The 13,413-nt window shown below is 52.3% G+C and overlaps 1 protein-coding gene across 1 annotated transcript; it reads right to left on the bottom strand.

Moving 5' to 3' along the window:
- Positions 1–1,238: 1,238 nt before the first annotated feature.
- On the bottom strand, positions 1,239–13,108 carry ZSWIM7 (zinc finger, SWIM-type containing 7). Its single transcript, XM_010142517.1, has 5 exons — positions 12,994–13,108; positions 11,181–11,202; positions 7,462–7,564; positions 1,981–2,085; positions 1,239–1,355 (listed from the first exon to the last, which is right to left on the bottom strand). Exons 1-5 carry the CDS (start codon positions 13,067–13,069, stop codon positions 1,239–1,241), a joined length of 423 nt encoding a protein of 140 aa, XP_010140819.1. The 5' UTR covers positions 13,070–13,108.
- Between the last annotated feature and the right edge of the window lie 305 nt (positions 13,109–13,413).

Raw genomic sequence — 13,413 nt, 5'->3', positions numbered from 1 at the left:
AGCCCACACTACACCTTTCGTACGCCCCTTGCGAGCCAGCACGCCTGCGGACTGCTGTGGCGTGTCCCCAGCGAGACCGTGCCGCCGGGTTGTCGTTAGCCGTTACTCTCTATGGCCCTGTCACCCTGGTCTTTAGGCACATCAAGTGCCTTTGTGGATCTGAGCCAAGGTCATTACAAGGCAAATAAAAAATAGGACCCCTCCCTCGACCCCCTCACAAAAAAGCTCTGAAGGTTTCTATAAAAATGTGAAGTCAACGTGGCAGGAGGACTTGCGCAGCGAGTGCAGCTGAGGCTGTTCAGCCGCCACTCGCTACTGCTCTGATGTACAGAGGATGGGTGTGTTTGCCTCATGTCGCTCAGATTTTGTATTTGCAGTAACTGTTATTTACATACAGAATGTTTAATTCACCACCGACACAACCTGGCTCAGCCTGCGCCCCTTCATTTCTTGCAGTGTTGTGTGAACACACAGCGGGTGTCACAGGGGTATCATCCAGGCCACGCTGGACTCGAGGAGCAGCCCAACCTCAGAGCACGGGCAGAGACCCAGGGCTGGAAGGAGCTGGTTCCCAGCTCAGCGGCTGGTGTGAGGAACGGGGGAGCCGCGGTCTTCCTTCCCCGGTGCCTGGTGCGGGCAGCCTGCCCTGCCTGCCAGCGTGAGGTGGTCATCTTGGCTGAGCGCGTTTGGTTTAAGAGCACAGCAACCAGGGCGATGCTGCTGAGGACCCTGTATTACAGCAAGCCAGTGGAAGCACAGACCTGTCACCCGTCTTGGGGTGCTGAGGGGTCCCTGCCCTAGTCCCTGGAACGTTTGCCATCAGTGAGCCACCGGGAGCTGCTCTGAGCTGCAGCATCGCTGTCAGAGGCCACCTCCACATGCAGGCCCTGGGAGGGGGTTCGTGGGGTCAGTCAAAGCACGAGCAGAGTTAACGAGGTTAGTGGGTCACTAAGAGACCTGCTGGACTGTTTGTACCCCCGCAATATCACAGATTAGTTCAAACATCTTCAGAAATCCCAGAAATAGCCTAAATAAATGAAACTGAAGTCAGCACAGAAACTTCTTAACAGTTTTTAATTAATCTATCAATCAGGGCAAGGCTGCTAATTAACATCACACTTGGCTGCAGCGCAGGAAGAAACCTGCCAGCCGTGATGAAGATCTTGTAGATTAGAAAAACGCCAGCTACACCATTGGGAGGGGGCACAGAAAGCACATCTGCAGGTGATCCAAATCCTTCATCCTTCATCCTCTTCCTCAGCCAGTAAGATGCTTGTGAGCTGCTCCTCAGAGACAGTCAGCTCCTGGCAGGCTCCCATGGCCCGACTGAGGTAGACAGCGAGTATATGTTTGCACTGCAAATAACAGCGCAGCCAAGTTAACAGCAGGAGCAACACAGGCATGTTGTGCTGTGTCTGGGAGCCACAAAACCCCATCCTGGCCAGAAAGGTCTAATGAAGTGCTCAGCGCCCCCAGGAACATGGTTCCCTCTTGGCACGCCAAGCCCTGGCACAGGCTGGTGCCCCAGTTGCCCCAGGACAGTTCTGCTAACAGGGTAATGTGACAGAGGGATCAGTGTTACTGGCTCTGGCTGCCCTCCCCACAGCTGCAGAGCTCTGGTTACCCTGAGCCCTTCCTCGCTGCGACCAGGTGAACTGCACCACCGCATCAGCCAGACTTCACGTGGCAGTGCCATTAGCAGCAGCAGCCCTTGTTCCGCACAGCCAGGGATTATTCATCTCTCAAAAGGCAGAACAGTACCGTGTAGTTAAGAACAAAAGCCCTCCCGAGCCCTCGTAAGGCCTAGCTCCACCCGGACACGGTGGCTGGGCTCCCTGAGACTGGATCACGCAGTGTCCGGCGTGGCCAGCACTCAGGTGTCTGCTCCCTCGGAAACCTCGGGCTGCCCAGGTTCCGCGAGCAGGGCACGGCCGCCTCCCCGCTCCCCGCCCCGGCCCCAGGTTAAAGCTAGCGACTTACCAGAAGGCTCTCGCTCTTCTGCAGAACAGAAAACCCGAAGGCGGGACACGTGCAGAAGTGGCAGGAACTGTAGCAGGTGTAGGGTTTGCCTGAGCTCCCCAGGACCTGAAACGAAGGCCGGAGGGGGCAGGGGTCACAGACAGCATTCGTTCTTCACTTCTCTAACTCAGCCCATGTCTGGCCTTGTGTCCTCTCCACACTCGCAGCACGCAAGAGGCGAGCAGGTGCTGCAGTGCAGAAGCGTCCCCAAACACTGCATCAGCCCATCTAAGCTCGAAGCTCCCCAGCCTTCTCATGGTCTCTGCACCCTTCTCTCCCTGAAGCACTCCTGTACGTGCACCCCTGCTCGCAGCAGATGTCAGCTCCAGTGACTTGTCTGCTAATGAGAGAGCAGGAAAGGGCAAGAGCCCCCTTCCTTGATCCCCTAAAGCCGGCAGCACAGCCAGCTCCCTCCCCAACACTGGCAGACACAGGAGAGTTGAAGATGACAATGACTCTCTTCTCACAGAAAGCTCCTCCAGTGAGTCCAGGGCCACCACGGGCTGGGGATGGAAGCAGAGCAGCAGTGAGCAGTCACAGTGAGGCTTTTTCTAACCAGCTCCCGTGGCTGGAGGCTGCAAAGGCTCTCGCTGTTCTGCTCCCAAAAGCAGCTGCACTCTTGGAATCCAGTTTTGTCTGAATAAACAAAGTCGAAGTCTCCAGAGAAGCCTCCCTGCTCCATCTCTGTTTGGGAACAGCACTGCCTCCTTTTCCCACATGCTGCTCCTCTGCAAGGCTGGTACTGAGGCAGACTCCCTCTGCACCGCGGGCACGGCATGCAGGCAGCCAGGAGAGGGAAAGATTCACTTCCAGCGCGGAGAAGCCGGCAGGCAACCTGTGAGCTGGTGGAGCTGACAGCACGGTATAGAAAAGGCAGCCTACAGATCATGTCTCTTTTGCTTTCTTCAAGACTGGGAAACAGCTTTTAGAAAGCTGCTTTAGGAGCCAACTGCTCTGCCCTCTCCTGTGGCAAGGGAAGGGTCTACGGGAGCAGGACACGCTTGAAGCAGAAGCCTGTGCTCAGTAGTATGGACTTCACTAATGCTCGAGGCCTAAACGGAGAGCACCCCACGGCCAAACACAGCTACCACAGAGTATCTGCCACAGCGCATCACGGTGAGAGCAGCAAGCGCTTTGTGTCAGCTCTGTGGCCAGGACACCCGGCACTAACTCCTCCTGCGTATTCCAGAGAGCGGCGGGGGTTTACAGGGCTGAAATCACCAGCAGTGCCCTCCGCGGCACACCGCACTCCTCTGCCAGCCCAGGCTTTCGGTCCCGGTTGGGCTGGTGGCACACATACACCTGAATCCAAAGACAAACACTGAAGTGAAAAGACGCTGGAGCTCTCAGTGCTGGGCACCCCGGCACTCCTGAGTCGCTCCAGAGAAACATCGTCCCTCCTGGTCCAGAGACGCACTTGCAGGGGGAGCCTCCCCCCGGCCCCTGGAGCTCTCTCGGCACCCCTTGCCCGACAGATAACGTCCACGAGTTTAAGCTCTCCCACCGAAGCGCCTGTGCCTCATCATCCCCCTCACTCCCAGCAGATTCAGGACACAAGACTCACGTTCCCATCTCAGGCCAAACCATCCTTTTTTCAGTTGGCCTTTACCCTGGGCCCTTCTTTACACTCCAGGCCGAGTTTGTTTCACTTGTGATAAGTTTGTTTTTCTCCAGGCCCTTTGATTGTTTTTTCCACGATGAAGTATTCCGATGGTGCCTTTCCTTCAGAAGTGTTTTCCTTTGAGGAGGGGGGGAAGGCACAGACACTGCCAGATTTGGGCTGAGTCTAGCGTTCGCCCCTCCTGACCTAGATGGCAACAATGCGGCTTCTGCCTAATAAGGCAGAGTCTAAAATCCAAAGACCAAGAGAAAAAGGTGCTCCTGTTCCCGGCCAGCTGCAGCCAAGCCAGGCACGGGGATGCTGTCTCGGCCCTAAGATGCCGTGAGATTTCCTTTCGCTGCCCTCTTCTCCAGGAGCTTGCTGGCTGCACAGCGAGGAGAAATCACCTTGTGGTGGTGTCCCTGCCAGTGGGGAGGGCCAGTGCGGCACCACAGCCTTCTCCAGGAGCTTGCTGGCTGCACAGCGAGGAGAAATCCCCTTGTGGTGGTGTCCCTGCCAGTGGGGAGGGCCAGTGTGGCACCACAGCAGCTTCTGCTGCCACTAGCACGCAGCTCGGCAGCTCCACAGGCCCTCAAACGCTTCACGGTGGGGCAGGCTGCCATACAGTTCTAGGAAATTAATTGAAAAAGACATAAAAAAGAAGAATCCAATAAAAGTGCAGGATATGAGCAATGCGAGTGAGAGCTGGCAGGAGGCACTGCCTCTCCCCCTGCTAACTGGCTTCACTCCCACAGCTCGCGGCCTCTCTGCAACTCAGGCATAGCTAATAGGTGCCCTAACTCACCACTTCAGACCTGTGCCGAATCCAGCACAGCTCCACCACCAGCCAGCATCCACCCTCTCTGCAGCAGGTAAGACTTACTGATCCCTGACCTGGAGTTAGGAGGCCGGCTTTAGTCTGCTGCGTAGGCAGGTGTTACTATACCAGCTCTTCCGGGATGATTAGCCACTGCCAGGTAACTTCAGCCCTTGAACACCCCACCGTGCTACTCCTCTGTCAAGTCGCAAAGGCATCAAAAGACAAATCACAGCTTTCGCCCGACTGAGGGCTCTTTCTTCTCCCATCTCAGTTCCTGAGGGCAAGAGCTGCCTACAGGACAGGCCCCAGTCCCAGGGCCTGTCTGAGCAGGGCCGTTTTCCCCTGAAGCAGTGCCCAAGGTGTGCTGGGTGATACGGAACAAAAACAGCCTGTGAAGTATCAACAGCTCAGATTTGGCCATGGCGGCTCAAAGCAGTTTCACAATAGGACCAGCCTCATGGCCTCGCTGAGAACAGTTCTCCAGATCCAGCTGCAGGTGAAAGCAGCACCTCACGTTCCAGCTCAGCCACGTCTGGGTGCAAACGGCAGAGCTGACTTCCAGGAGAGTAAGGGAAAGGGATGACTGTGCACCTGTCCAGGCAGCCACGGATGCTCCCCCACTCCCCACCACACTTGGCTTGCTCCTCTGCTGAGGAGGGCGCACGCAGCTGCGATACGTGTCCACACCACACACACACTTGAATGAAGAGCCAGTGACGCTGCCCAGCTACTCCCCAGTGCAGCGTCCCACTGGCTGTTTTGGTTTCCCGTCACAGCAGCCCCAGGGGAGGCTCTGCTCTTTGTCTCTGCCTCTCAAGACAGCTGTGCTGAGGAAGAATTTCGCAATGGGACCAGCCTCACACCCCCAGAGGAAATATCTCTTCAGATTCCTCTGTTACTTAACTCATCAGCACAGCCTTAATGAGCAATCAAGCTCCACTAAAGAGGAAACCACTGCTCAAAGCACACAAACACCTGCAGGCACAGACTGCTGGAGGACAGACACCGACCCTGGGTGATGCAGGGTTGTCCTACATTAACTCCTGGTGACCAGCCCGCCCTGACTCACCTGCCCAGGTCTTCCTCCCCTGCAGTGGAACCAGTGGTTTCCCTCTGCCTGCAGAGGCAGGAGGAGAATGGTTCTGACACTTGCTCTTTCCAGTGTGCTCCAGTTTAGCCAACTGCTGGGGCCACCAGTAGGTATTAATCAGTTGGCTCCCATTCAGTGACTGCAGCAGGAGTTTCTGTCCCCTCACTTCATCGGGGAGAGGGCTGGGCAGGGTAGCAGGTGCCCGCCTTGCTGCAGCGCACACAGCACTGTTCAGCAACGACCTTTCCCAGACCAGAACAGGGTGTCAGCGCAGCACCCAGCACATCAAAGCCATCTCACCATGCTTCTCTCATCTCCTCCATGTCGCATGAGGCTTCCTGCATCTAAGAGATGAATATTAGACCTGCTTACATGGAAACAGCTCTGCCATGTTGCAGCAACGCTGTGAGCATGAGAGCACACATCTAGGCACACCGGAAAGAGCAGGGGCTCTAAGCAGTCCCAGGCACCCTTCACACAGAAAGGTGCTAAGCGAAGACTGTGCAACCCAGCCTGCAAAGCTCTGCCTTGGCTTTACAAAGCTCTGCAAGGAGAATGCGGCCATTCTCTGCCCAGTGGCATATTCAGCCAAGCAACAGTAAAAAAGGAAAACCCTCTAAGCATTCAATTAGTGAGGCAGCTGCTGTCTAAGGGTCCTGGAAGCAGTGCTTAGGCTTTACAAATATCCACAGGCAAGCCCTCAACTCCAATCAAAGGCTGTGTTCTTCAGCCCTGTATGTTTATGAATCATGTCTCTCTGGAGGGGCCAACGTCCTCTCCAAGGCCCCAGAAGCCATAAAGACTGTATGCGCAAATCAAGCAATGCAAGCTCTGAACACATGAAAAATGTTTGTGTCATTACCCAGGCCTGGCTTCACAGCTCCTCTCTTACCCCAGATGACCCCACAGCATCTCAGCACCTCCAGTGAGAAGGCCCTTTGCAGGAGGATACTTGGAAATGTTCCTCTTGGCTGCTGCAAAGCGAGCAAAGAAATTCCCCCTTCTCTGGTGTGTGAAAAGGCGCCGCAGCAAGTTCAGAAATGGAGGGGCCTTGCTATCTGAGGGGGTTAGCAGTGCTAACTAGAAGGAACTGGGTGCTTCTTCACCAACATCTCATGGGCACAGGGTCCCACTGCTTATACAGCATGCAGTGTCCCTCTGTGACCCCAGCGCTGCATGCAGCTGGTCAACGGCTCACAGAACAGACAGACTGTCCCCAACAGAGATGGCACCGATGCTGTGGCAGCAGAGCAAGGAATCGTCCACACCACAGAGAAGTCAGGAAGAAGTGCCAATGGCTCCTCTCTTCACCTACTGAGCCTCAGCTCCATCTCCGACCTGTATGTGCTGTATGAGGAGTCTGATCTTTAGGGCTAAGGTGAGTTCTTCTCCCTAAAATGCCATTTTATGAAGAGGTTTCTGTGATTCACAGACTTGGCTGCAGCGACTAGAATGAAACCCACGGACTTGGCCTGCACTGCTTCCTCCCAGCAGCAAGAATCTTATCGCCAAGGAGAGGTCAAGAGTGCTCAGGACACAGGATTTGGAGTGCAACAGGGAAAGAAATGCAGTGATGGCAGATAACACTCAGTTGCGTACAGTTTGTCAAGAGGAAGGACTGCCTTTGCTGGATAGGATGAAAATAGCAAAATTAGCAATCCCTGGAAAACTTCCTTCTGACCGTACCCACAAACATGTAAGAAATCATCCCTGACTGGCTGGGAGCCACCAAGAAAATGGTAGTGTACCACGCTGTTCTAACGCTGTCTGTGGCTACCGGCTACTCCAGTACCACTTTAGGACAACAGTGATGTTCTTTCCGTGTTCATCCAAGTGCTCCTACATGTTCTGCAAGTCAGGAAAATATTGGCTCACATGTCACCTGGAAACCATCAGAAAGTAACATGGAAAAGGAAAAACCCCAGCATGTACCTGGTACACAGTCCTTCCGCTGGGGGACATGACGCGGGTGACAGAACGCTGATCCACCAGGTCCAACGCTGGGACAGCAGATGAACCAAATATGAACTTCAGCCTGAAGGAGAACGTGTCTCTAGTTAGGTCACACCTCAGAAGGAAACCACCTGGCTTAAGGAAATCATTGGGATTCAGCCCTGTGGAGTCCAGAAGGCCTGCAGCCAAAGGTTCCCTTTGCTTCTCAATCCCCTGCCCCTACAGCTCCATTTCTTACCTTACAGCTCCATTAATTGTGCCACCAAGCAAGGAAGTATGTCTGTCATTCTCGGCTTTGCTGGCTTTCACCGAGTGACCACAAATGCCTGTCCTGTCCCTCTGAGAAAACCCCTGGACTCAGTCCTTAAGAACAGCCTCTCTCTGCCAGCTATTCGGAGCATCTACATGGGCTTTGATATTCTTAAGAGAACTTCCAAATTTCTAAGCTGCTCCCAAACAGTCCCACATTTCTTTACAAAATCCCACTCAGATCTAATTACAAGCCATTTTAAACATTTTTCTTACACAGGACACTACAGCTTATGTGTTTCTTCTTTAGCACTATGACCCAAACACTCTTCTGGCTGCCTGCTGCACAAACAGGACATGAAGTGGTTCCTGTCCTGAACTAAAATGAGACAAAGTGCATCAGACACAGAAGTGAGATTTTTCAGTTGGTCTCTATGACTGTGACACAGTGTTAACCCTGTAGGTGAGGAGTTATCTCCGAGCAGTCCCCACTTAGTACGGCAAAAGGAGCGTAGGTGAAGTGGGAGACACAGGTTGTCCTCACAGTGATCTCACCAGCCTTTTGGTTAATATTTCTGTAGTCCTTCCAAAACAAACTCCACGTAGACAGAGCGCTGGCACTTAAACAAATCATCAGACAGTGAACCTAAACCCTAAAGCCGGAAACTTTGCTTCTGCCCAGCACTCCAAATACACTAGGTCTTCTGGAGGAGAAACTGCACCTCTGGCAGCAAAAGCAAGACATGCTGGCAAGGAGAAGATGCAGGAGGGAAATCCAGGGGGATGCACAGTGCTGGCAACAGGCAGTGCCACAGATGCAGCCCAATATCCTCGTTGCAGCAAACTGTGCGATTGTCACGAGCACAATGAGCATAAGCAGGAGGGAGACAAGAACGCACAGAGGCGGCCTTGTCCGTGCCCAGGGGAAAAGGAACTCCTGCTCTGGGACATCCTAACTGTACACACAGGCTGTCCTGGATAGGTTGCCCTGAATCGGATTATTGATCAGTTGATCCTGAATCCCACCCCCAGTCATGGCCCACATATCGTGCCTCGGAGCAAGGAGAGAGCGAGGATGATACAGAGCTCCTTGAGCAATAGGAAAGGCAGCAGGAGGGCTCTTTCCTCATCCCAGGGAGACTGAGAATGAATGAGTCACTTCGTGGTGATCACATCTCCTCTATCACAGACACAACTGAGGTATAAATTATTCTTTCTCTACCCACGAAACTGCATCAATAGGAAGCTAAAGACCATCAGGGAAATACTTAAGGCACTCCACTGCACATGGAGCCACCGGATAGCAATCGGTAATCCAGCCACCAGCAGGGCTCAGAGACAGCAAATTTGTTCCAGATAAACACCCAGGGACAGCACATGCCTTATGTCACTCTACCCTCCCTAAAAATCCCTTTCCCTTTCCTTTCCTTCCAAGCAGGACACATCACCATGCAGGGAAGCACCAGTGCACAGCACTTACGGACGTGTCTGGATAGGGTAAAGACCAAATTTGCTCAGGTACATGTTTGCTTCCCGCAAAACACGGCCTCTGCACAAGTGTCTCCTTGGCCTCAGTGCTGCGAGACAGCACCACGGAGGAACATACTGGTGTCTGGCCGCTGCTGTGCTCGGTGCTGTAAAACTCCACACCAGCAAGTGGAAAAATAGAGAGCCATGAGTCCTGAAGGCACAGCGCTTTCCACCCACATTCTCATTGTCTGCACACCCCTGCAAGGGGATTTCATCTCCTGCTGTTGCAAGGGTCTATGACAAGCTGCACGGCAAATACAGACGTTGCACCGTCAGCCTGCTGTCCAGGCACCTCACAGGCTAGAAGAGGTTCTAGACCTGTGTATCCAGCTGCTCTGAGCGTGCTCCAAAGAGCTCAGGGGCAACTCAGTTCACTTCACAGCCCTTTTAGCCGCTGAGAAAAATCTGTGTAGTCTAGATTAGTTACAAGAAAATCAGCAGTGATGAAAAGATTGTACAAACCATGAGCAGGAGAACAGGAGAAAGCAGAGGCACATTTCCAGCTCCACTGAAGACACAAAGAGCCAAGGCAGAGCCCTGGCGTCTCAGCAGCACGGCTGACCTACGCGTCTGAGTCAATCTCATTGATAACGCGCCAAGCAGACAGACTTATTCCAGGAAGACCAACACTTCAGTTGCACAAACTCAAGGCAAAAAGGACTGGCTTCATCTGAGGACTGAGACGAGGTGGGTGGGGGAACACTCAATGTAAGACATTCCTTAACCATTAGGTTTGGGACTACAAGGGGCTGAGTTTAATGAGTTTTAGTAACTCTTTCAAATTTGAGAAATGCTTTTTCCATGTATATAATTTGATCAGTCCAACAGGAAATAAATAAGGGAATGCCCAAAGGGAATTCAAAGACTTTGGAGATTTGGAAGAGATTCAGAAATTACATCAGAATATTCCTGAGCTGGTCATAGGGAATTGATGGAAATGTGACTGCCAAGAGTTACCACCCAACCATTATTAAAATTAACACGGGAATTCCTTTCCTCCTCTTCTCTTTTATGACCAGAAGGAAACAAAAATTGACAAGACTTGTCAAATATAATCCCACCCTTCAAAGGCCATTCCTGCCAGGAGAGGGTGCCAGCAGGCACACCCTTCACAAGCATGATGCTAGATAACTTAAGACCCAGCCATGTTAAGGCCTGATGAGTTCCTGGTGATCTTCTCTCCTGGCTAAATTACAGGCAGGCAGGAGCACGAGGTGAGTCTTGACAAGCCTTTCTCACTGTGATGGTGCCTTTTCTCTGCCTTCAACACCAAGCAGTGAGGGCTGAAGCTGCGAAACTTGGGTCTCTTAGGAGACTGCTTGGGAATGACTAAATATTCACAAGCTTCAGTCAATGCAAGGGTGATGAAGCTGACCCTAGACGACTTCTAAACAGAAGAAAACTCGGGGTAATCTTTGAGTTAACAATGCCCTGGTGCAGAGGGGTGATACTCTCACTTCTCCCTTCCGATCACACATGCCCATGGTTCAAACAGAAGGGATCTCAAAATCCTGCTGTGCTCACAGAGATATGAATGCAGCAGAGATGCAGTAGTCCAGCAGCATGAATCACTCTGAAACACAGTCCACGCTCACAGAAAACTCACTGCAGACCTGAGGGTGGACTCAGAGCTCAGGTTAAACATTCTGGGTTTCAGTATGTTTAATCCACCCAAACTAGAATGAATCATCACGGGAGATTCAACAATACAGAGGTAATTTCATTAACCTCTGAAAAAACCCTTGGGACTGTCTCTTTGGACCTTCATTTCCACTACCAGCAACACCACGTAGCAGCTCTGCATGGGAAACTGTCCTGGTCAAACACAGGAAAAAAATAGTGGTAGGAGGAGAAGAGCGGATGATCAGCTGCCCTTTAGCAGGACACTCGGGACAAGAACTGATGCAAAAGATACTTACCCCAGCAACAGGTCATCGGGGACTGCAACAAAAAGAAAACGAAGCATGATTTTGCTGAACTTCCCCACTGTGAGAGACATCAACGTCACAGGCAGGTTGTGCCTCCCTAATGTACCCCCCACGGCCACACAGGACTGCGGTGCTCTAGCTACCAAAAAGGCTATAGCTATCAGAAAGCAGTAAGGAGCAGCAAAGTGACCTGCCACGGTAGTGCTCAGGCTCCTGCCAAGTTCAGCAATCAGAACCGCAGGGACTCATTTCAAGAAGAAATGCAGGAGCCCAAATATACTTTTATAACATCCGACTTTTAAAAGCATATAAGAAAAGGCACCGGGCCTCAACATCTTACTCCGCTACTTTAAGAAGTTGGTGAAAAATATATGTATTGGTTTCCCTGAAAGTCTCTTGGCGTGAGTCGAGAACTCTGGCATCAAACCTTTAAAAGTGTTGTTCTTTCCCAGCACAGCCTTGCAGGGCACCACTAGTTCACAGCTTTAATACAGCACCCAGAAACAGAACGTCTTCACCCACCGGAACTTCTGGTCAGGATGGAAAGTTACACTTAATAAAAGCAGTCTGTTTGTTGTAGCCAACACCTTGGGCTCTGATCATCCCCTCCTCTGATACCACTAATGGGACACAGGCTGCTGCTGTCTCTATTCCACGGGAAGATCAGGACTTTTGACTCGAAAATCCTTTGTCCCAACAATTAAAAACACTCACTATGCCTTACACTGTTGGTTTGACTTCCCCAACTTTATTCTCGTTTAATTCTCCAAAGTGATGGATCAGCTTGATTCCGCAGTTATGTCTCAGTCCTGTTTTGGTGCTTTAAGGAGAAATACACCTTGAAAGGAATGTTGGCTTTTTTCTTCCCCCTAGTTTACAACAGGATTTATAAAGCTCTTTTAAAAAGTCACATGTTGGTTTTGGATCTACTCTACCGTGTCAGGAGCCACACTGCAAGGATGCCGGAAAGCTGCCAATGTCCTCACTCTGATGGTTTAGACCTTCAGTCTCTGCCCATTCCCCATGTAAATGTGGTGCTCGAACAGACTTCTCTGGGTGTTTATTGGTCGGGTTTAGTGCAGTTAATTGTATTCCTTAAACAGACACCTTCGTTAGGAAGAGCCATACCGCACTACTTACCAAGCAAACACAAACAGCACAGACTGCAGAACTAGTTAGTAATCCAAAGTGCAGTGAAGATAATTGTTCTTAACTAGCTGCTAGAACTGGCCCAGGTTTCCTGTCGCTTACGCTTGCTCCATGCACGCAGGGGGAGAGCTGTCCTGTACCCTGGGATCGCTGCCACGCCACCCTCTGCCGGTCAGGGATCAAACACCGTGGCTTTACAGCGGAGATTTCCCTTTCAGCTCTGGGTTTGAAATTAGCGAGTCTATAAAAACAGCGCGACAGTTGGGCACAACCAAACGCTTGCCTAGAGGCATGTAAACTATCACTCCTCAAGCGCAACCCCTACAAGGACTGTCCTCGGCTCCATGACGAAGAGTCCAGGCTGGTCTCATTTTTGAAAGGGTCTGATTTTAGCAGGGGGCTGCTCCTCGTTATCTGTGCTTCAAACCCCGCTGTGTTGTCTCCAGTCAGGGACACAAAACCTGGAAACCGGCCCGATGCAAGTTGCCATTCGCGAAAGTTAAGGCCCCCAGAAGCCGAGAGAGTCTGCAAAAGATGCGGACAAGGGGAGGCCACAGCCCTCCTTGCTCCCTGAAGGTTTGACAGCCCCCTGGCTGGGCAGCTGTTAGGACGGTTCCCCACTCCTGCTGCGAAGGTTCTGTTTTTCTTTACATACCGTGTGAAGTGTCCTGAAAAGCCTTTTGGATCTCTTTCAAAAGCTCTTCTGCTACTGCCGGCAAGGTACTATCCATCTCACGGGCACTGGCCTCACGGCTGGCAGCAAGAGAGAGCAGGAGACAGTGGAAATCATCAGGGTCACCACAGATACTAGCAACCAGGACCGTCTATCTGGGCCGTACTCGATCTCAACGAGGCCAAGGAAGGTCATCCTCAGCAACTTGTGTTTTTCACACGTTCTGGGGACAAAGTGTTTCTCAAAAACACACGGGTCTGCCAGACACCCCAGCGCATAAGCAGACCCCGAGGAAGGGGACTGGGGGCAGCGGAGGGGAAGACACCGAGCTGCCCTTGGGAGAAGGCTCCAGCCTGCCGCGTCCCGGAGCGGGACCACGGCAGCTCCCGGCCGAGGAGGACG

This window comes from Buceros rhinoceros, unplaced genomic scaffold (assembly GCF_000710305.1).
Source record: "Buceros rhinoceros silvestris isolate BGI_N320 unplaced genomic scaffold, ASM71030v1 scaffold30408, whole genome shotgun sequence".
Taxonomy (NCBI): Eukaryota; Metazoa; Chordata; class Aves; order Bucerotiformes; family Bucerotidae; genus Buceros; species Buceros rhinoceros.
The sequence above is the reverse complement of the archived record's forward strand: the minus strand, read 5'-3'. Positions and strand labels throughout refer to the sequence as shown.